At 37.4% G+C, this 23422-nt stretch overlaps 1 protein-coding gene across 2 annotated transcripts in view; it reads right to left on the minus strand.

Annotated features, from left to right (window-relative positions):
• Positions 1–508: 508 nt before the first annotated feature.
• Positions 509–23422, minus strand: part of TBC1D23 (TBC1 domain family member 23) — a 53818-nt gene continuing 30904 nt past the window's right edge. Inside the window, exons 11-19 of one of the 2 annotated variants that reach the window (XM_066241859.1) lie at positions 21032–21202; positions 20634–20676; positions 19122–19231; positions 13911–14050; positions 11833–11877; positions 8427–8515; positions 5081–5216; positions 2883–3077; positions 509–2080 (exon numbers count right to left, since the gene is read on the minus strand). In XM_066241859.1, the coding sequence (XP_066097956.1) occupies positions 1999–2080; positions 2883–3077; positions 5081–5216; positions 8427–8515; positions 11833–11877; positions 13911–14050; positions 19122–19231; positions 20634–20676; positions 21032–21202 (1011 nt within the window). In that variant the 3' untranslated portion in view covers positions 509–1998. The remainder of the gene's footprint in view (positions 2081–2882; positions 3078–5080; positions 5217–8426; positions 8516–11832; positions 11878–13910; positions 14051–19121; positions 19232–20633; positions 20677–21031; positions 21203–23422) is intronic. The other variant, XM_066241860.1, reaches the window with a different exon arrangement.

A 23422-nucleotide genomic window follows, 5' to 3' on the forward strand; every position in this document is an offset into this window, starting at 1 on the left:
AAGTGGGTTAAGAAGAGGGGATACTATCCCTTTTCATTCACTCAATTTCTGTGAACCTTGGTTTTCTCAATTTGAAAATACAGAAAATAATGCCTACCTGATAATACTGCAGCCTGTTCAATCCTAACAGTCCATGAGAGGTGGAGGTGGACATCCCAGAGTGAATTCTAGTTCTGTGGTTAGTGAGCCAGTGAAGGGAGAGAGCTACATAAGTGCCTAACACAGTAAGTGAAATGTAACTGTAGAGTTACTACAGATAACAACCTAAAGTCAGAGAAATCAAGATCAATTTATTACACGTGGAATTTAATGTCATTCGTATTAAATTACCTCTTCCTCAGCCCTCTCTAGATGACCATAAATAGGAATCTAATATTTTCAAATCCGAAATCTGACCATTTAAATACCACTAAAAGGACAGGCATCAATTTTCTAATTTTTCGGCTTCCAGAGAGTTACAAATAGGGGCAGGAAAGAAAAAGAGAGACGATTGTCATTAAGAACAAAGTTTTGAGCAAACTGTAGTGGTTTATTTACAACTGTAATTTATAAACAGTAACACAAACCTCTTTACATTAATATTATGTAAAAATTCCCACTGCTGTAATGAGCAAAAAATTAGACTTCAGGACATTTCTAAAGGGGAGCCAAGAAAAAGAAAAATGCAATATAACAGTTGTGGGGAGAATTATAAATATCAATATTGCACCAGGTGCAATTTCATGCAAATGTCTTCAACCACTCAAGTAAACTTTTTATTTAAATATTAGAATAAAATATCTCCACCTATGCTGCCTTTTATCCACTTGATTTCCATTAAGTAAAGTAAAATAGCTGTCTGCAAACAGAATACAATCTAAGTATTTCTCCTATCAACCCCTTAAGAGAGAATCCATTATATTTGAAGACGTGGCAGACTGTAAGGGTTTGCTACTTCCCAAGTGGACTTTACAAGTTACTCCATGTCCTCAAATATATTCTTGGATTTCTCTTACCTAATGAGCCTAACACGGACCTCAATAAATTAAACTGAGGAAGCCGTAAAGTAAAGCAGATCACTTTACAGCTTTGTAATATTAAGAGAATAAAAATAGTTTCAAACCACTGGAATTTTAGTAAGACAAGACAAAATCCAAAGAAGAGAGATTTCAGAAAGTGACGATAAAAATTATGGTTTATACAGCTTTCTGATTATTTGGCTTTCATTTAAGTGAGTATTTGTGGTCACAGAGCATAATCTCATTGAGATTATGTGTGTGCTCAATACCTGCCTTGAAATATCCTAAATCAAAATTTCCATTTGTAATCAAGACCAATGACATTTGTACAGATACCATACTGTACTCAAAATGTTAGCAGTAATCTTAACATGCCTACCTACTTACTATATATTGCTTTTAACTGCTCCATAAAAACCATTCGGATACAGTTTAGAATCTGAAGCACTGTGTGTAACATTATTAGCTAATGGTACAAAGATGTTTGGAAACTGATATTTCAACATTTCACTGGCTGGACTCAATTTCTGAGTTGGCTGGAATCTTTCTATTTTTTAGTTTCTGATATTGCTCAACGGGTAAAACAAAATGTAGCAATTAAAGTGGTCTCTTCAACTAGTTCTAGCTCGAATTTTCCATGAAGACGTTGCAAATATATGTGTATCGTTTTTAAACCCGAAAGTAATGCATATTCCCTTAAAACAGCTCTTCAAAACAGAACTGCATACTGCTCCCTTAGTTCATAAGGGCACAAGTTCAGTTACTTCAAAGTCATTTAATAACTGACTTTTATAATTAATCATTTTACAAAACCAAAAATGCAAAAAAACATTTTAAAGAAATTTTAACTGTCCAGAGGTTGATTATAATAATTTACACTTTTCAGACCTGCTATTCAAGCACTCCCAGGAGCAAAGAAAAGGTCTCCAGTTAGTATTCAGACATGTCCATGTTTTTTCTTTTGGTTGCCTTAATTTTTTTGAAATAATTTTCTTTTATATTAACTTTCCAAAGCATCTAAAACTTTCATGATCTGTTGTTTTATGGCTCTGGTAGCATCTCCTGCATTTGGAATCAAATACCTACGGGGAGAAAAAATAAATAGATTAATACAGTGCTTTCCCTTCAGGATCCAGCTTGTATGTCACTTCCAGTGGGAAGTTTTCCATGACCTACAAAGCCAGCAGAAAGGCCCTCCTGTGTACTCCCCCAACATATGCTCAAAGCACATTTAGAAAGAAAGAAAACTGAAATGTAAAAGCAAGGTGATTGTTTATATAGCATAGAGCAAGACGGAATGAACTTCAGATTAGGAGTCAGAAGGGCTATATTTCATTCTATCACAAGGTAGGTGTGAAGATCTAGAAGTCATTCAACTCCTCTTCACATTATTTGTAAGATTAAATATGGTTCAGTTTTGAGATCAGTGTGGTAGATGGCCCTTGGGCCAGTCCATGAACTGTTTGTCACTGCTCCACAACGAGACAAAGAGGAGCTAATACCAGATAATAAATTAACTACACCATTCAGCACACTGCTTAGTTCACTTTTCCAAAAAAGAATTTCATAAAAGAAATTAAAAACATTGCCTTACATTCTGAGACAAGCTTCTTATTTGATTGCAAACTAGGATTTAGTACAGCACTGGTGTAGAGTCTTCTTACAGACCCATCTGTCAAAAAGTTTATTTAATCAGTATGGCATTTATGTGCTATGGCTAAACCAGAGATGACTAAGGATTTAGAAGAAAGAGATAGCAAAAACTATTAATAAAAGTTGTTCAAGTATCCTAGTCCACCACTTATTCCCCAAAACAGAAACAAAACATATTTAGTAATGAACTAATTCAATAATTCAGATAATATCATCCCAAGAAAATCTTACCTTTCAATTGCCAAGATTTCTATTCCTGAAGCACTGCTATTTCCATACTTGAAGGTAATTAGCTCAGGATGTTTCTTTTTGGATGTAATCTTAACCACGGAATTCAGTGCTTGTCGAGACTGTATATAAGCCAGTCCTTTCCGTGAAATAATCTCCCTTAAACAGTACATATGTGTTGCAGTAACCAACAGATGACTTGAGAGGGAAAAGAAGGCATTAAAAAACAAAAAGAACATTTTTAAAATGTCATTTAAAATTGCTGTTACTCCAACAGCCCCAATTATAAAAAATGTTCAACTCCAAATGAAATTTGAGTTAAAAATACAAAAGGTTCATTATAAACAAGTAAGCTACCTAATAAAAGCTTTTAATTTTCCCTTAGTTGTATGCAAAATTAATGTTTTAACAGATAATCCTGTAACTGTTTAAGAGCAAAGGTATAACATTTTACAAAAAGTACAACACAATTAAAATAATTGATTTAAAATAACAGATTTTTAGAATCTATTCTATATGATATATGAAATATACTACCTTTCAGACTTTAACAGTATTGTCTATGTTTATAAAGTATTCTCATTCAGCAAAGCATAGCATGTATCTAATAACAAAGACCACTGAGCAAGAGTTGGTTGCTTACATATTTAATAATATTCTATAACTGGATCCTGAAGACAAAATGGGCACAGAATTATTAACCCCCGCCCCCTGCCACACACACACACACCTTGTGTCTCAGCTAACTTATATTATAGGGGTAAACACACTTTTAGGTAATACAATAAGACAAATATCAAACATGTCCAGAATGTGGGATATTTGGCAGAACAGACCCAGACTCAAAGGATTCATTCATTAGGAAACAAAGAGGGAAGCAGGGGTGTGGGGTGCAGTCCTCTGTACTCTGGGTGAGACGCAATAGCCGTAACCGGCCAACATACTGTGTGAACCCTGACTGGATCCTGGATCAAGAAACACAAACACTGTAAAAGATACTTTGGGGGCACTCTAAAAAATTTGAGTATAGTCTAAACGTTGAATCATATTCATTTATAAGATCTTTACAGATGTGATAATGCTGCTGGAATTGTGAGATTTTTCTGGGGAGAGTTTTGCTGAATTTTTAGGGATAAAGTGTCATATCTATAAGGTGCTTCTGAATGGCTTGACAAAAGGGAAGTTCATACTTATCTGTGTATGTATATATACACATAAATAAAGAGATAGTGTGAAAGAAGTTAAAAGTTGGTGAATCTAAGAGAGGCTTATAAAGCTGTTCAATGTACTGTTTTTCAAAATTTTTTTGCTTAAAAAAATTGGTTTTTTTTTTAAGAAGAGGGGAGCTAGAGAGACAGACTCCTGCATGCGCCCGACCAGGATCCACCTGGCAACCACCACCACCACCCCCTGGGGCTGATGCTCGAATCAACCTAACTATCCTCAGAGCCTGAGGCTGCAGCTTGGACCAACCAAGCCCCTGGCTGTGAGAGAGGAAGAGAAAGAGAAGGGGGAGATGGAGGGAGAAAGAAGCAGATAGCCACTTCTCTTATGTGCCCTGACCGGGGATTGAACCTGAGACATCTGCACACCAAGCCCATGCTCTATCCACTGAGCCAACCAGCCAGGGCCTTGTTTATTTTTTTTATTTTATTTTGTATTTTTCTGAAGCTGGAAACGGGGAGAGACAGTCAGACAGACTCCCGCATGTGCCTGACCGGGATCCACCCAGCACACCCACCAGGAGGCGATGCTCTGCCCCTCCGGGGCGTCGCTCTGTTGCGACCAGAGCCACTCGAGCGCCTGGGGCAGAGGTCAAGGAGCCATCCCCAGCGCCCGGGCCATCTTTGCTCCAATGGAGCCTCGCTGTGAGAGGGGAAGAGAGAGACAGAGAGGAAGGAGAGGGGGAGGGGTGGAGAAGCAGATGGGCGCTTCTCCTATGTGCCCTGGCCGGGAATCGAACTCGGGACTTCTGCACGCCAGGCCGACGCTCTACCACTGAGCCAACCGGCCAGGGCCTGTTTAAATTTTTTGAAATAAAAAATTACATAAATATTTCTAAAAATCAAGGCATATAATAAAATATTGACAGAGGGAAATTATATCTTATTGTACTTGGATAGATACAATTTCTTCTGTAGTTCAGTTTCATATTAACTTCCCTACATTCAATTTTACTTTGAAGACATTTAAAAAAGTACCTGGGAAACATGTGTCCACTTTCTTTCACTTCTTTACAAGGAAAATGATGCTTGATGTCTGGCTTGTTTATCCAAGTCTGAATGTTTACAACCTCTTTTCTATCATCATCGGACATGGAAGAACTGTCTATTTCATCTATAAAGAATTTAAAGTGTTAAAAGTGTGCATTACCAACTTTAAAAATGACACATTTCTTAACCACCTAAAAAACAATTTCAGTAGTACTTACATATGGGCTGAAAAAAATCCAATCAATTCTAATTCTACTGCTGTATTTTCTATGCCACAAACACTAATAAAGAAATATCAAAAAAATCACTATATATTGTAAGAAAGAGTTAGGTGAAAATACTGAGAATACACTTTTAAAAGATTAAACTATCTGAAAACTTTAAACTTTTTGATTTAGATAATATAACTATTAACCAAGACTAGTCTGTACAGAGATGGCTGAATTATCCAACAATAAGCACCTATCTCTAGGGCAAATGTGGCAGAGGTCTTTTTCTAGTTTCTGGTTTTCTTTCCCTTTTTTTTTTTTTTTTTTACAGAGACAGATAGAGAGTCAGAGAGAGGGATAGACAGGGACAGACAGATGAAAAGCATCAATCATTAGTTTTTTGTTGTGTGTTGCAACACCTTAGTTGTTCATTGATTGCTTTCTCGTATGTGCCTTGACCGCGGGCCTTTAGCAGACCAAGTAACCCCCTGCTCCAGCCAGCGACCTTGCGCTCAAGCCGGTGAGCTTTTGCTCAAACCAGATGAGCCTGCGCTCAAGCTGGCAACCTCGGGGTCTCAAACCTGGGTCCTTCCGCATCCCAGTCCGACGCTCCATCCACTGCGCCAGCGCCTGGTCAGGCTAGTTTCTGGTTTTAAGGGGAAAAAAAACCCCCGAAATCCATCCTAGGATATATAAGTAAAAACCTACCTTTTTTCATAGAGAAATAGAAAACATTTTAATTATTTTGTTCTCATTTAAGAAAGGGAAATTAGTTCCTAGGATTAATAGTCGTAAATGCTCTTCTCTTAAATCTCATCTATCTATCTATGCACTGCTGGCTTGAGTAACAGAGTGAAGCCCTCCTGTCTCTCTCCCCAGTCCCACTTCTCTCCCTTCCCAACTAAGAAATAGTGACTCTCTGAATTTGGTGTTATCAGTTCTATACTTTAACTATATTCATCTATACTTAAAAGTCTTTACATTCACTAGATATGAATATCCCTAAATAATAGTGTTTTGTATTTAAGTAAAATTTATATACCGTATTTTTTGCTCCATAAGACACACATTTCCCTCCCCTCCAAAAGTGTAGGGGAAAATGCCCATGCGTCTTATGGAACGAACAATATGGTATTTTATTAAATATTTTAAAACACCATTTGGTTCCGAATATTGTTTTTTACTTTCCTCCTTAAAACCCTAGGTGCGTTTATGGTCAGGTGCGTCTTATGGAGCGAAAAATAAGGTAAATAGTAGCCTATTCAATTGTATTCTTCTGTAACAGCTACCACTACCAACATTATAAAATTTATCCATGCTGATACTTAGCTCTAGTTTTCTCATTTTTTTTTCTTTTTTCCCCCTTTTCCGAGAAAGAGGAGGGTCAATAGAGAGATAGACTTCCACATGTGCCAGGACCGGGATCTACCCAGCAACCCTACCTGAGGCCATGCTCGCAACTGAGCTGTTTTTAGCACCTGAGGGGAGGCTCCACGGAGCCATCCTCAGCCCCACAGAGGCAGATGCGTCCCAACCAATTGAGCGATGGCTGCAGGAGTGGGAGGGGAGGAGTGGGGGAGCAGGAGGTCGCTCCTCCTGTGTGCAAAGGGCGAAGACCAGTTTCTCACTTTCATTCCCGAGCTTTTTCCACAGTATAAATTTATGTGTATGATTTATGTAAACATACCATAATTTATTCATCCACCTGCCTCTCCCCTTTGTTAATGAAAGTTGAGCTATTCAGGGAGAGATACATAACAGGAAGATGTCAACCGAGAGAGTGAGAAAAAAGGAGCAAAAGAAACAATTAGAAATAGCAGATAGAAGATTACATATACCTCAATGCAAGTTTTCTCGAAGGTGATTATGTAATATGGATTAAAATGTCAAATGTAATTCCCTATAACCTAGCAATCTTACTGCTAAGGATTTACCCTTTTGATGTACTTGCAAAAGTTCATTTACATATATGTCTGAAAATATCTGTTGCCATCTGAAACCGAAAACAACTGAAAAACTACCAATGCCAATGGGGAAAGACTGATTAAATTATGGTATGCTTATATGATAGAAAAATAATTGAGGAAGCAGATGGAGTGCGATGGAAAATATGCAGCATGTATATAGTACCAGGTGGAAAAAGCAAGGTGAGCAATTTGAGTATATTTTTCATATTTTGTACATTTATATACGTTTTATATTTTCTAACTCAATAAACATATTAATTTTAATTATGATTATTTAACCAGGATAGTCTGGACAATGGGATTATGAATCAAAATAATAAATTATTTTTAAAAATATAAAGAAAACCAACCACACTGAGGATGACAAATTTCCCGGACTCAGTATCTCCACCTTGTGGCCCTTTAAGATATTGCCTCTAGTTTCAAAAGGCTTGAGATGTCAGTCTCAGCTTTGGCACTCCCTGAACTTGAGTCCCAGAACTCTCCCCCTCCTAGTGGTGGGTCAAAGCGAATTCAATCCCAGCCCATGGATTTAAATTCTGTATGTACACTGACGATTCCCAGATCATCACTAGCTTAGACTTGTCTCCTCTGCTAAAAGCTCTTATAATCAACTGGCTACTCAAGCTTTTGGCTTGAATTTCTAATAGGCAAATTTAAGATGTTTAAAACCAAATTCTTTTTTTTTTTTCCCAGAGAAAGAGAGTCAGCGAGAGGGATAGACAGGGACAGACAGACAGGAACGGAGAGATGAGACGCATCAATCATTAGTTTTTCGTTGCGATACCTTAGTTGTTCATTGATTGCTTTCTCATACGTGCCTTGACCGCGGGCCTTCAGCAGACCGAGTAACCCCTTGCTCGAGCCAGCGACCTTGGGTCCAAGCTGGTGAGCTTTTGCTCAAACCAGATGAGCTCGCGCTCAAGCTGGCGACCTCGGGGTCTAGAACCTGGGTCCTCGGCATCCCAGTGTGACACTCTATCCACTGTGCCACCGCCTGGTCAGGCTAAAACCAAATTCTTCATAGAAAACAGTCTTCAATCTCCTACATAGAATCTCACTGTCCTTTTTTGAAAGCAGCTGTGTGCCAGGCCCAGAACACTCTCTGTACGCACTCCTGGGCCTGAGGGAGGGTCTGGGAACAGCGCGTTACTCCACCTGTGTCGTACTCTTCTTCGTCCCCAATGCTGAACACAGGCTTCACACCACGGTAAGGCTTGCCCACTCTGTCGCTGCTGCTCACGTGCCTAGAGTCAAAGAATTTGAGGGGGAAATCATCACTTAGGAAATGATCAGATTTATACCAAGTACTTTTGTATGCAAACAAATGTCCTCCCACGTACAACCCAGTTTTACGATAGCTATGTTAAGAAAATTGAAACAATATAAGGAAATATGTTAGCAAAATGGTGTAAGAACTGGTGGCTGAATGCTTTCGAATCTGTAAAAATTAAATTTGAAACAATTTTAATATTCACATTAAAACCAATGCTTAGCTCTGTGTAGAGTTAGAAAAGTTACTAAATGTCCCTGTGCTTCTGTTTTATCATCAATAAAATGATAATATCTACCCTTTGTGGTTATTAAGAATTAAATCAGTTAATACTCTGTAAAGCTTTTAGGACAATGCCTAGCACAGAGCAAGTGCTACATACAAGTCTGTCAGAAAACACAGATTATGGAGCCAAACATTCACATTTTAGGAGTACTTAAGGTTTTCATATGCTTCAAGTATCTTCAAGTTTTTCCTCCCATTTCTTATTATTGTTACTTTTGTTTTAATAGAAACTAAGATTCTAATTATACAAATGTAAGTAACTTCTGAAAATGAATCTGCCTTTCTTCTTGATCAAGTGAAAGAAGCATAAACAACAAAAGTTGACCGTTCTACAGAAGTATGACCTCTCTTTCCAATCTAAAAATTTTATCTCATTACTTTGCAGGTAATCACAAATGAACCAAGAAGTAAAATTAAAGTATTTCAACAAAATACTACGTGTTTCTGGGGAATAAGCATTGTATTATTTGTAGAATAAGGTATGAAGAAAAACCATGGGGTTTTTTTTCCTTGGCATGCATCAAGAGAGTCTAAAGTGGGGGGAAAATCAAGTTACATGTCTTTATACTTCATCTTGGAATTCAATTTTCCCCAAAGGTGGAGATCAAATATGTATTTTAAATAATTTCCTAATACATTTCAATAAAATTCTTATCACAACCTAATTTTGTTGAAAGAAGCTTTAATCTTTACTTCTTCCAAAACAATATTCCTTAACAGAAAATCAATGAGTTGAGTGTATAACCAGACACTCTTTGGGAAAAAGTTATTCAATACATTGCTTACATTTTAAGTTAAAATCATAAAATTTGATTTTATATTGAAATATATCTAATATAAAATTATCCTGTAAATTATCAAACTATGCTCAGAAAAAATTAAAAACCTATGAAACTCAGATTCAGTTTTCTTATAAAAGGCAAAGACAATAATAAATATAGCTTTATTTAAAAATATTTTAGTGCCATCTAGATGATAAATTAAGTGATTTAAATTATTGCTTCTCTCCTGATATTAAAGCATAAACTGCTTGCTATATCACAGAAATAAAGATAATGTTTGTAGTAAATGCTTGAACCAGAAACCAAGTATAAAGAAATTGGAAAAAAAAATTCATTATCGATCTAGATTTATATAATACAATGTTTTTATAAACAAGATTGCTAAAGATTACTAAAATGGTTCTTAAAGGACTAAAAAGTAATGAAATTCAATGAATGGACTTTTTAAAAATTAAGAACTTGGGAGAAAATTTGGGAATTAAAATTAAACTAATTCAATGGTTGTATAAGAGAAAATAGAAAGATGATTCACAAACATTATAATTTTACAAAATGCAATTTCTGCCCTGGCTGGATAGTTTGGTTGGTTGAAGCACCATCCCGGTATGTAAAGGTTGTGGGTTCAATCCCTGGTCGGGGCACATACAGGAACAGATCGATGTTTCTATCTCTTTCTCTCCCTTCTTCTCTCTCTAAAATCAGTAAATATTTTAAAAAACGATGCAATTTCTTTTAAAACAGCCTTAGATAAAATTAAAAAGAAGCCCTGTAATTGATTTGTATAAGAATAGTCACAACAAAAAACCTTATCAGTAAATTGAGAGAAACCATTGTTTTTAGAAATGCTACTTCTAGTCACTAGAAATACTGAAATGACTTGAGAAAAAGTCAAGCCCATTAGTTCAAAGGTTAACTTATATTCAAAGATTTTCTTTTAAATGTTCAAAGGTATTGCTATAATTAATACTCTAATTTAAACTGCAGAAAAATGGTTAGAGTGTAAAAACTGTAGAGCTGGCCCTGGCTGGTTGACTCGGTGGTAGCATGTAGGCCGGCGTGTGGAAGTGCTGGGTTCCATTCCTAGTCAGGGCACACAGAAGCGCCCGTCTGCTTCTCCACCCCTCCCCATCTTGCTTCTCTAACACTCTCTCTCTCCTTCTCTTTCTCTGGCTCTATTAGAGTGAACTGGTCCTGGGCACTGAGGATGGCTCCATGGCCTCTGCCTCAGCCACTAAAAAATGGCTCCAGTTACAACAGAGCAAGGGCCCCAGATGGGCAGAGCATCGCCCCCTAGTGGGCGTGCCGGGTGGATCCTGGTGGGAGCGCATGTGGGAGTCTGTCTCTGCCTCCCCTCCTTTCACTAGAACAAACAAACAAACCAACCAACCACTGTAGTGCTATCTAGAATGCATATGTAGAAACATGTAATAATTTAAAATATAATACAGAAGTATTAAATAAGTCAGGCTCTTTTGTTCATCCTAACTGAAGATACTTTCAAACTTATGGGAACTAATGACAAGCATCCCATCTCACTGTGGCCGAGAAGAGGTGGATTACACACTAACATGTCCATTAAGACTTAATTTCTTTCAATGAAAACCAAAGGTAAAACTCGAGAACTGTGGTTCTTCGGAACCAATTTATGTATTTACTCGCCAACCTAAATAAACATATACATACATCTTATTAAGAAAAATCTAAAAATATTATAAAATGATATAATGTACATAAATTAACCAAAATTTTGAACCATGAATTGTGTTTTTTCAGGTACTATAACTTTCTCTACTGTTAGGGCAGTACACAGAAGTAAATGATCTCCATAGCTAATACCCTGCCAACTCTGAGACTATGTATGTATTTTCTTTGTTTCACCTTCCTCTGTCTCAAAATAAAAGCTTCAGGTTTATGAGTTCTTGAGTTTGAATGTACTCGACTTTAACCTGAGAACAGGAGAAACAAAGAAGCATGCAAGAAAATAATTTTTTTAATGATCAAAGCAACAACAACAACAACAAAAAAAAAACATTAAGAGATCAGCATCACATGCACTCCTAAAAGCAGAATGGAAAAAGTTTAGCATTTGAAACAGCTACATAAAATTTTAGCCAAGACAGCGTGAGGCGCAGAGCGTGAGGCACGGAGAGTGAGGCGCAGAGACGGCACGAAGCATGCGAAAGGAAAAGGGTGGTCCACAAAGCTGCTCTACTCATTGGCTTACCGCTCGGTACATGTTCTGTCTGGCCAAGGAAGATTGAAAGACATTCTATAGCAAATCGAGGCAGAGGACAGAACAAAATGATTATAAAACACGCAACAGCTTTAAAACAAAAATATTGTATAATCAGTTTTTCTAACTCAGAGTGAACATTATAAAGAAAATGTTTCGATCATCCAAAGAACAAAGAAAATGGAAAAAAATGCGTTTCATGTGACTCTTTAACAAAGACATGTCTTTTAAATTTAGTTATCATTAAAGAGATTAATGAAATTATATATACATAACAGCATTATAGAGAACAGGACAGCAAATCCTGGAGGGAAGGGGGGAGGGCATGGGGGGAGGGAGCATGGGGGGGCCGAGGGGGAGTAAGCAGGTGGGGGGAGATATATTCGGTGAGACACTTGAATCTATGTAAACACAAATTAAAATCAGAAACAAAAAAATTTAGTTATCATTAGTTCATTTAAAAATAAAATTAATGCATTTTAAAATAAAAATTTTAATGTTCATGTTACAAAGTGTAGCAAAAATAGTACTCCAATTCAGAATGCACTAATTAAAAGTAGGAAGGTTAGAGGCTTTTGAGAATAGATATATACTTTAACAAGCAAAAAAAAGTTTATGATAAAACACTTTAATATTATTTATCAGTTGACCATTTTAGACAAGATGTAATTTTTTTGGATTAGTGAAAACAACCTACTCTCTTCTTTACTATTCACTAAGTAGGAAAAATATACTTTTGAATGTTCATGAACTATACTTTAAAAGTGATAAATAGTAAATTCCTAACATTCAGTTCTTGAAGTCAAATATTTCAACTTTCCTAGGATATTAAAAGTAAGACATGAGCGTGAAATTAAATACTATAACACATTTCCAAGATCACGCTTGCTTAGAAACAAATACTGCACTGAATTAGATTAGCTTTGACCTCTAGCAATAAGCAAGATCAGTTAGAGCAGCGGTTCTCAACCTGTGGGTCGCGACCGCGACAGGGGTCGAATGACCAAAACACAGGGGTCGCCTAAAGCCGTCGGAAAATACATATTTATTATACAATACATTTTCCAACAGCTTTAGGCGACCCTGTGTTTTGGTCGTTCGATCCCCGCTGCGGTCACGACTCACAGGTTGAGAACTGCTGAGTTAGAGTAATGTGTGAAAGAAAAATAAATACATCACTGCACTCACAGTTCCAGCAAGGGACAAATATAACAGATACTCTTAACCTTGCTTATTATTTGTTGGCTGTCCTTCATTTGGAAATCATGGGGAAATAAGAGCCCCTTATGTTCTGTGAACAAAATTCTATAAGGATCTGGACTCTCTTTTTTCTTTTTTTTCTTTTAACAGAGACAGAGAGAGGAATAGATAGGAACAGACAGGAACGGAGAGAGATGAGAAGCATCAATCATTAGTTTTTCGTTGTGACACCTTAGTTGTTCATTGATTGCTTTCTCGTATGTGCCTTGACCGCAGGTCTTCAGCAGACCGAGTAACCCCTTGCTCGAGCCAGTGACCTTGGGCTCAAGCTGGTGAGCTTTGCTCAAACCAGATGAGCCCGCACTCAAGCTGGCAACCTCAGGGTCTCAAACCTGGGTCCTCCACACCCCAGTCTGACGCTCTATCCACTGCGCCACCACCTGGTCAGGCAAGGATCTGAACTCTTAAACTTAAGAAAATAGATTTCTGCTTTATTTAGCATGACCAAATTTTCTAGGCTTTAAATTCCTGATGCAGAGGGAGAGGTTCCTACTATGACATTACTGCACTTAGCAGATGATTCCCATCTATTTGACAAGTGGGAAGCAGCACCACATGAAGTGTAAAACACAAAATAGTATTTGAGTATTTTTTTAATGAATGGCACCTATTTTGATCAGTGGGAGAAAAGAAAGCAGCCTGTAGACAAATTTTACATCGCACAAGTATACTAATAAAAACTGAAACCATTAAAAATGTACTTTATGGCCATATTCTAGAACACATTCAAGTCAACTAATATTTACTCTAAGATACTTTTCTCTAGTTTTAGTTATTCATCATAAACTCATACCATACAAGCCACTCACCGGTCCACAGGAGTTGATGTATTCTCAATAAAACTGATAACTTTTTCCCTGACATTAACAGATTTTGTCTTCAAAGCAATAGTCATTTTATTTACTAGTGATTTCATTCCTCTATCATTTGAGCCATTAGAAGATTCACCCTGCGAAGGAAAAAAAGAAATTACTAAAGAATTACTCTCCAGTCAATTGGCAGACATACCACAGCTAAAGGTTTTCTGGATGAAATGGACTGACGTGTCCTCTCTGTCCCCTAGATCCCTACGTTCAAGTCCTAACTCCTGTGTATCTCAGAAAGTGACTATATGTGGAGGTAGGGCCTTTAAGAAGGTAATTAAGTTTAAATGAGATCATAAGTGGGCCCCAATCCAATATGACTGGTGTCCTTACAGAAGAGGGGAGGACACCAGGGATGCACCTGCAGAGAAAAAAGGCCACGTGCTGGCAGAGCAAGAAGGTGGCATCTGCAAGCCAGAGAGAGGCCTAAGGAGAAATCACACCTGCCAACACTTTCATCCTGAACCTCTAGCCTCCAGAATGTTGAGAAATATTTCTGCTGTTTAAGCCACACAATCAATTGTACTTTGACATGGCAGTCTAGCAAACTGACACACTAGGTGAAACCATTATAGAAATCGAAGATGTAAATAAAAAATGAGGATATTGAATATATAAGTGGTGGGGAGTGTGAAATTACCTTCCAATAAGCAATGAAGACACTGGCCTTTTCTTAACTCAGAATAGTCTATAAAAACGAGCAGAAGCATGCAGGCCTACCTCAGGTTCGACCCAGACCATCACAATAAAGTACACAACTGCACTAAAGCGAGTCACAACCTTTCTGTTTCCCAGACATATAAAAGTTACATTTACACTATGCTGTTGCCTATAAGAGTGCGACAGCATTATGTCTAAATAAAAATAAAAAAGTGTATGTTCCTTAATTAAAAAACATTTCATTAATAAAACATGCTAACCATAATCTGAGCCTTCAGCGAGTTGTAATCTTTTTGCTGGGAGGATCTTGCCTCGATGTTGATGGCTGCTGACTGATCAGGGTAGTACTTGCTGAAGGTTTGGGGGACAGCAGTAAAGTGTGCCTCGTCAACTGACTCTTCCTTTCACAAACAATTTCTCTGGACTATGAAATTCTATTTGAAACCATATTACTTACAGTAGAACTTCTTTCAAAATTGGGGTCAATCCTCTCAAACCCTGCTGCTGGTTTATCAACTATTAGTATATATACACTATAAACAAATAGCATATAGAAGTTTAGCCTGACCAGGCGGTGATGTAGTGGATAGAGTGTTGGCCTGGGACACAGAGGACCCAGGTTCAAAACCCCGAGGTTGCTGGCCTGAGCGCTGGCTCCCCAGTTTGAGCGCAAGGTCACTGGCTTGAACGTGGGACCATAGACATGACCCCATGGTCACTGGCTTGAGCCCAAGATTGATGGCTTGAGCAAGGGGTCACTGGCTCTGCTGGAGTACCTCTCCCTCATCAAGGCACATATGAGAAAGCAATCTATGAACTAAAGTGCTACAACGAAGAACTGATGCTTCTCATCTCTCCCTTCCTGTCTGTCCCTATCTGTCTTCTCTCTCGCTCGCTTAAAAATAGTATATGTATGTTTATATAATATTCTAAGTCTTCTGTTATCATCCCAGTCTTCACAGTGTCTTCACCAGAAGTAGATTCCATCTCAAGGAACCACTTTGTTTGCTCATTCAGAAGAAGCAACTCCACATTCATTAAATGGCAGCAATAAAGTGGCATCTCCAAGAGTCACTTTTAATTCTATTCCTCTTGCTCTTTCCACCACATCTGCAGTTACTTTCTCTACTGAAGTCTTGAACCCTTTAAAATCATCCTTTGGAGTTGGAATCAACTTCTTCCAAACTCTTATTAATGTTGATATTTTGACCTCTTCCCATAAATCACAAGTGGCCTTAATGGCATCTATTGTAGAATGGTGAAGCCTTTCCAGAGGTTTTCAATTTACACAGATCCATCAAAGGAATCACTAGCTATGGCAGCTATAGCCTTACAAAATTTCTTTCTAATAAATTACTCCTTGCTCCATGGGCTGCAGAATGGATGTGGTATTAGCAGGCACGAAAACATTAATCCTCACCTTTCGACATGCCTTCCTTACTAAGCTTAATCATTTTTAGCTTTTGATTTAAAGTGAGAGATGGGAAACTCTTCATTTCACTTAGAACACTTGGAGGCCACTGTAGGATAGCAACTGGCTTAATTTCAATATTGTTGTTCTCAGAGAATAGAGGCCCAAGGGGGCAGGGAGAAATGAACCGACCAGTGGAGCCATTAAAACACACATATTTTTAAGTTTACTGTCTTCCTCAGATGCAGTTCATGCCACCCCAAAACAATGAACAATAATAGCTTCAAAGATCATTGATCACAGATAATCATAACAAAAAATAATGAAAAATTTTGCAATATTACATAAGTACTACCAAAATGTAATAGATACATGAAATGAGCAAATGCTGTTGAGAAATGACGCCAAGAAACTCGCTTGATGCAAGGTGACCACAAATTCAATTTTTAAATAATGTGATATCTGTGAAGTGCAATTAAATAAAGCACAAAATGCGGGGGATGCCTGTAATCAGCAAATCATTCACATAGCTAAATTTTTATCTTTCTTTTTCATTAAATGAGAGATGGGAAGTGGGGAAGCAGAGATACAGGCTCCTACATATGCCCTAACTGAAATCCACCCAGCAAGCCCCTTACAGGGCGATGCTCTGCCCATCTGGGGCAGCTGCTCCACTGCTAGCAACCAAGCTATTTCAGCGCCTGAGGTGAGGCCATCAAGCCATCCTCAGTGCCTGGGGTCAACTTGAACCATTTGAGCCATGGCTATGGGAGAGAAAGAGAGGGGGGAGGGGGGAGGGAGGGAGAGAGAGAGAGAGCGAGAGAAGGGAATGGGGAGGGGTGGAAATGCAGATGGTCACTTCTCCTGTGTGCCCTGACCAGGAATCAATCTGGAACTTCCACAAACCAGGCCAATGCTCCGCCGCTAAGCCAACTGGCCAAGGCTCACATAGCTAAAGTTTTAAACATTTATTTCTTGTAAATATTCTGCTTTTTAAAATATTTTCACTTAGGCTTCTAATTTCTCAAAAAGCATTATCTTGGAGTACCTAATATAATAGGGGTGAGTATAATTCTTAAATTGTTTCCCAGGATTGCTCCCATGTACCCTAGAGGGCAAACTGGTGACAGGTGTAAGAAGTTTCAAAGTGTACCAATCCTCTTCAGAATTTATTGGAAGGAAATAATCAGAAAGTGCCCTAGGATTTAGGTGTTACTTAATGGAAAATTATACAAACATAAAAAAACCATGCTTAAAAAAAAAGCATTTAAAAATACTGAAAAATGCTATGTTTCAGTGAAAAGGCAGAAAATAAAATCATGTGTATAATCTGATCATTACTTTTTAAAATAAAATGCTAAAATATACATGCATTTAAAAAGATCTGATATATTTCAAAATATAAAGAGCAGTTATCACTAACAGGGCTGCAGGTAGTTTTGTTTTTATACTTTTCATATTTATACATGATGCTACTATAACCATATGTTTTTTATTTTTATGAGAAATAAGTCATTAACTCATCAACACAAAAACCTTGTTTCTATTTTCATATCCAAATTCAAAACCAAATTATACTACCTGTGGACATTTTTTGGTACTTTTTGAATCCAACACATCTTTTAAGACTGTTTCTTTATAAGCCTCAATCAGTATTTTTCCAATCTGAAGATAAAAACTTCAACAGAATACCCAATGCTGTGGGTAGAAATATAAATTAGAATGTTTTTCTGAAGGGAAATTTGATAATAATGTAGAATTCTAGGGATAGTGATGAGCAATCTTTTGATCAAGTTATTCCACTTCTAAAACTAAAATAATCATGACATATGGAAATACGTTACTACATAAATCGTAGTAGTGTTTATAAGAAAAACAAAACTGAAAGCAATGTAAATATTCAATAATAGGGGACTAACTGAATAAAGTATAATATGTCCATATAATTAACATAAAAATTTAAACAGTATTTAATTATTAAAAATTAAAATAGCAAGTTTATTAAGTAAATGGTGATCTCTCGTGAAGAATTCTTAGCTACCTGGAGGATCAAGTTGAAAACTAAATTCTCAGAGAAGCCTTATTTGCCGATAACTTGATAATAATTTGCTTTGACTTATAGAGCTAAAGATAAACCTCAATACATCTAATGAGTTATAACTTTATAACTTTTATTAAATAGTTCAGAGCTAGGCACTAAACCTGACATTCACTTGCACATTTAATCTCTATGTCCCCTCTATGAGGAAGGCTCTGTGATCAGGATTTGTATTGCACAGATGAAGAAACAGAGCTGAAAAGATCTTACTGCAGGTCATGAAGTTGCAGAGACAAAAACCTGAGCACCCGCTATGTCACACCTGTAAGCAGAGCTAGTACCCATGACTCTGTACTGCAGTTCTCCTCCTCTTTCTGCTTTAAAGAATAATCACTACATAGATGAGTACTACTTAGAAGATGATTTAATGACATCTAATTTGACATGAAATACTAAAAAAGTACAAAAGATTTCCAAAGTAGAAAAGAAAAATGGATTTCTCCAAGACAGCAAAACCCTGCAGCAATATGCATCACAATAACTAAAAGTTAACTATGACGGATTGGCAGTAGGCTCCTGTCTTCCTCTGCAGGGCCCATTCTCAAGTGGCGACTGAATTCTCATCTAAGTTTATGATGGGGGGGGGGGCAGACAGGGTATGAAGGAGATGCGACCACAAGCCTCAGTATTATCCTGGTCCAAAATAACAACGAGATTCCTAAAACTGGCTGACTTGAGAGTCCAGCTCATCACAGAACTCAGACCTCTCCCCACTGATGTCTCAGACAGAGCAGAAAGCTTGTCACTAGCTGACAGCAGCTGCGGGGAGAGGGAGAAACCCGAGTGCAGCAGGAAGGGCCCCTGCACTCCAGGCTGGGGCAGCTGGGCGGGCTGCTCCACCACTTCAGTGACCTCACTGGAACATGACTCCTCACTACGCGAGTCTGAAATACTTGTACTCCACTCTGCTATGATGGGGGTTTAGTAGTCAATCGCCTTTTCAGGGCATTTATCTGAATGTGGTGACACAGTTGACACACATACTTACATCAACAGAAGAGCTGATACTGCTCCTTGAGCCTGAGGTACTAGCAATCCAATGGCCATATCCATTTTCTGGTCCATCCACGTTAATGTCTGCCAAGTGCTGCTGTAGTGCTTAAGATAAATAATAAGAAAAACGACACCTGACACACCAACCCTTTTTGGGAAGATTCCTTATGAGAGAGGTATAATAAACCCGTCATAGCTGAATGAAAAAGAATCCAAAGACATAATCACAGTATTTCTTTCTCCATCTTTGAAAAGGAGTGAAGGACTCTAAGCTCCGGAAAGACTTGCCCTCCTCTCTTCCTTCTAATGCCCTCTGGACACGTTATTTCTCTTCCCTGATCCTAAAGGTGACAATAACTGTATGTATAGACTTGATATCTTCCTTTTTGGAAGGTAATCTTTCAAGTATTAAAAATGATCTCGGCAACATTATTTTATGACAAAAAAGATGAACAGAAAACCTACAGTTACATCTGAAATGAACACAAAGTAATACTGAATGGAAACTGAAACTGGAAAAAAAAGCCTATGGTGGCTTTTGTTTTATCATAAAGAGACATCAATTATCTTTGCCATAATAAAAAAAAGCAATCTTAGACATTAATTGCTATGGAAAGAAAGGTTTTTCTTAGAAAATAAAAAACTGATAGTTGCCTAAGACCTATTCCTTTTGTAGATCACTCTATGTAGGAGCCTCAAAGATAATTAGTTATTAGGCCATGATATATGGGAGATAAACATAAGCCTTGCTAGTATCAACAAAGACCAAGAGGAAATAGGTCCAAATCTGCCCAAAATTCTAAGCTATGACGTAAGACAATTATAAATAGTTACCATTTCATTTTTGTGGTGGGATAATTGAGATCTAGTCTTTTTGTAAGTCTGATGATTATAATACAGTATCACTGTCAATATTCTCTCTACTGTACAGTAGTACTCCAGGACTCATTTACTAGTTGCAAGTTTGTCCCTTTAAAAACACCTTTTGTAAGAGATAAAAATTTTTTACAATCTTATTACTCAGATCTAATTATTCATAAAGTCTCAAATATTTGCCTGCAGAGGTTTTGTCAAATTATTTTACCATCCTAGATAACCAGATGTTAGTCTGCAGATTTAAAAATATCAGCCGTTTGTTTCATTCCATTGAGCCAACATTGTTTTTCAGCAGCTAATACCTTCAAATAGTGCAACAATGAAATGAAAACAAAATAAAAAGCCACAGTAGAGGTTCTGCAGTGAACAGCGTCCCCCCTCTGGTCTCCCAGCCCCTCTCACCAATCCTGTGGACATTTTTCGTGCAGCTTTACATTTTTTTTTCTTTTTTGCAAATACAAGCTAATTAAACACATCTATTTACAGAGTCTTCCACTAAATATTTATTTATTTCAATTGCCTATTTTATTGTCTGTAGTCTAAATGACTGCAGAGAGTATAATCAGCTCTGATGATAACATAATTCCCCCTGAAAAGTGGAAGCAAAGGGGTACATAAATCAAAATCTTACCCATAAATCCTCCACTGGCAATGCTCACATATTCTTTGTTTTTCTGTAATGAAAAATAAAATTTAAAATATTTAAAAATGCGATTTAATGAAAACTTCTGATAATTCTATAAAGTGACAAATCTAATATAAAATTATATGTTAATTTTCTGGACTTTTCTTTGACATTATGGACTTTGGCACAAAGAGGTACACAGAAAAACATTTCAGATGGTTCAAGACTTAAACACAAAAAATAAACCTGATGAGCATGTAAGAAAAATGTTGGAGAAAAGGCCTTTCTTGTCAAGATAATATAGATAAGCTGTAAAGAAAAAAAATACAGATAAATTTGCCAATGTAGATAAGAGCACAAAACTGAGGACCGATTCAAGGTGACAGGAACGAGCCCCGGCATACCTGTAGAAAGTGCGCCAGGACCATGTTCATGTACATGTCCTCCTCCTCTCGGCCGCTGCCCATGAAACACAGGTGCTCCCCGCCGGCCACGGAGCCAGACTCCATGGACTGCTTCTGGGCCTCCAGCAGGGACTTCACCGACTGGGCGAACTCACACGGATTCTGCAGCATCTGGACAATTTTTAAAACATTAAAAATGTGCCAAGCCTATGTTTCACAAATATCTAAAAATCCTGAAACTTTTCCAGGAAAAGAAATGTAAATAGCCACCATGAAAACAAAACAAAAAAAACCTGAAAAGGCTCTTGTAACTAAAATCCCTGAGATAAGAAAAAAATATGTATAAGTGTATCTGTATTAAACCAAAAAGTGAAAATTCAGAGAAAAATTAAATTGGCAATATATACTGGTCCATGGTACACATATACCAATATGCAAAAAAAAATAATAAATCTACTAGAAACAATGTGTGGTTATTGTTTATTTCTTAAGCTAAAGTGATGCTCAGGTGTCAGGACAAGAAAAGGCTAACAATGAGAGGAATGGCCCCTAACTAAAAAGAAGACATCCAAAACAAGCTATGTTTTCTACTCCCACTTACAGGCCAAGCCCTGTATTTCTTAGAGGACAGTCAGATTTATCAGCACTACTCTAGATACTAGAGAGAAAGCAATGAAAAATTAATTTCTTACCCTCAATAAAACAAGTATGCCAATAACTACAAAAACATTTACAACTACTATACTGGAAGCTACATTAAAAAAAAGCACAGTGAAAATCCAACAGAAAAATGGATATACTATAAAAGCAATTTGTAAAAAAAAAAGCACACTCACAAAAAGATGCTAATATCACTAGCAATTACTGCTTTTTACTCATCATTCTTGTAAAATAAAAAATAATTGATAGTGTCCTACAATGCTGACAGTAGACAACAATCATTCTCGTGTGCAGTTGTAAAGTGTAAACTGGTTCGGCCTTTTTTAAAGGGCAATATGGCAGTCTCTAGTAACATTTTATACACCCATGCCCCTCAACCCAACAATTCTACTTTTAGGAGTCTATTTTACAGAAATATTTGTACGAGTTAACAATATCTGTACCAGGATGTTGACTGCACTGATTATTATAAGAAAACTGAAAACAGCCCTGGCCAGATAGCTCAGGTGGTTAGAGCATCGTACCGAGGCACAAAGGTTGCTGGTTCGATATCCAGCCAGGTCACAGACAGGAACAGATCGATATTCCTGTCTCTCTCTCTCTCCCTCTCTCTCTCCCTGTCGCTCTAAAAATCAATAAAATATTTTTTAAAAATTGAAAACAACTCAAACGTACATCAATTAAACAATAAATTAAGGTATCTGTGCACTATACAGCCATTAAAAAAATGTACTTAAGTGGAAAGATCTCTAAGAAACTGTTAAGTGACTCAATGAATGAAGAGCCAAGTAAAAAAAAGTGAATTAAGAGAAATGTAAATATATATTAAAAGTCTAGAAGATTAAGCAAGTTGTTAGTTAACTCTAGAGATTCTCTTTGAATATTTTTTAAATTCAAGTAATCATGAATCACTTGAGTAAATTTTAAAACCATTTGTCTTCCTGGATGAATCAAGAAAGAGAAGGCATCTAGTTCACTTTCAGCATGCACACAAACTAGGATTTTCTTCACCTACAGTGTCCCAAACTCTCTGGGTTGTTTTATCTCCATTTTCCATGAGATTTCTCTCAAAACCTTCCAGGCCCTTCTACAACCCTTTCAGCCTTAGCATCAACTCTGTCAGACAGGCTGGGACGAGGGGAGACTGCTCCGCCAGCAAAAGGAGCTACTCCTCTTTCCATCTTCCCTACCCCTGAGGCTCCAATACACTCAGAGCACCTTACATGACGTCAGTCCCAGGTCTACCAACTCTCTAAGCAGCTCTGACAACATTTAGTTGTCTATTTAATTGACTTCTTCAATAAGGTGACCTGAGGATAGCAATTTAACAACCTGGTACCTATATGCCAGATACTACCCTTATTAAATATTAGTTTAGTACATGCTTAAGTACTCATGATGGGAAAAAAAGGCTTTTAATAAAAACCTTTAGAATACTTACCCAACTATAATAAGAGCTAATATTTATAGAGTACTAACTAGGTGCAAGGCACCGTGCTAAGCACTATATCGGGTAGCTTATAGTAAAAAATTTAGAAGTTACTGACATAACAAGGGTAAGCCACATCAAACAATGTTTTCATCTATCCGGTATGATGCCCACAGGGTGTCCTGGGTGAAAAGACAACCTGTGAGCAACACTGTTCTCATCAGGGCAGAGACTCCCTCCTTTACGAGAAAGGGAAACATCCCCAATTAGATACATGTGTATTTATGGGCTAAAGAGAAAAA

This window comes from Saccopteryx bilineata, chromosome 8 (genome assembly GCF_036850765.1).
Source record: "Saccopteryx bilineata isolate mSacBil1 chromosome 8, mSacBil1_pri_phased_curated, whole genome shotgun sequence".
In the NCBI taxonomy this organism is placed as follows: Eukaryota; Metazoa; Chordata; class Mammalia; order Chiroptera; family Emballonuridae; genus Saccopteryx; species Saccopteryx bilineata.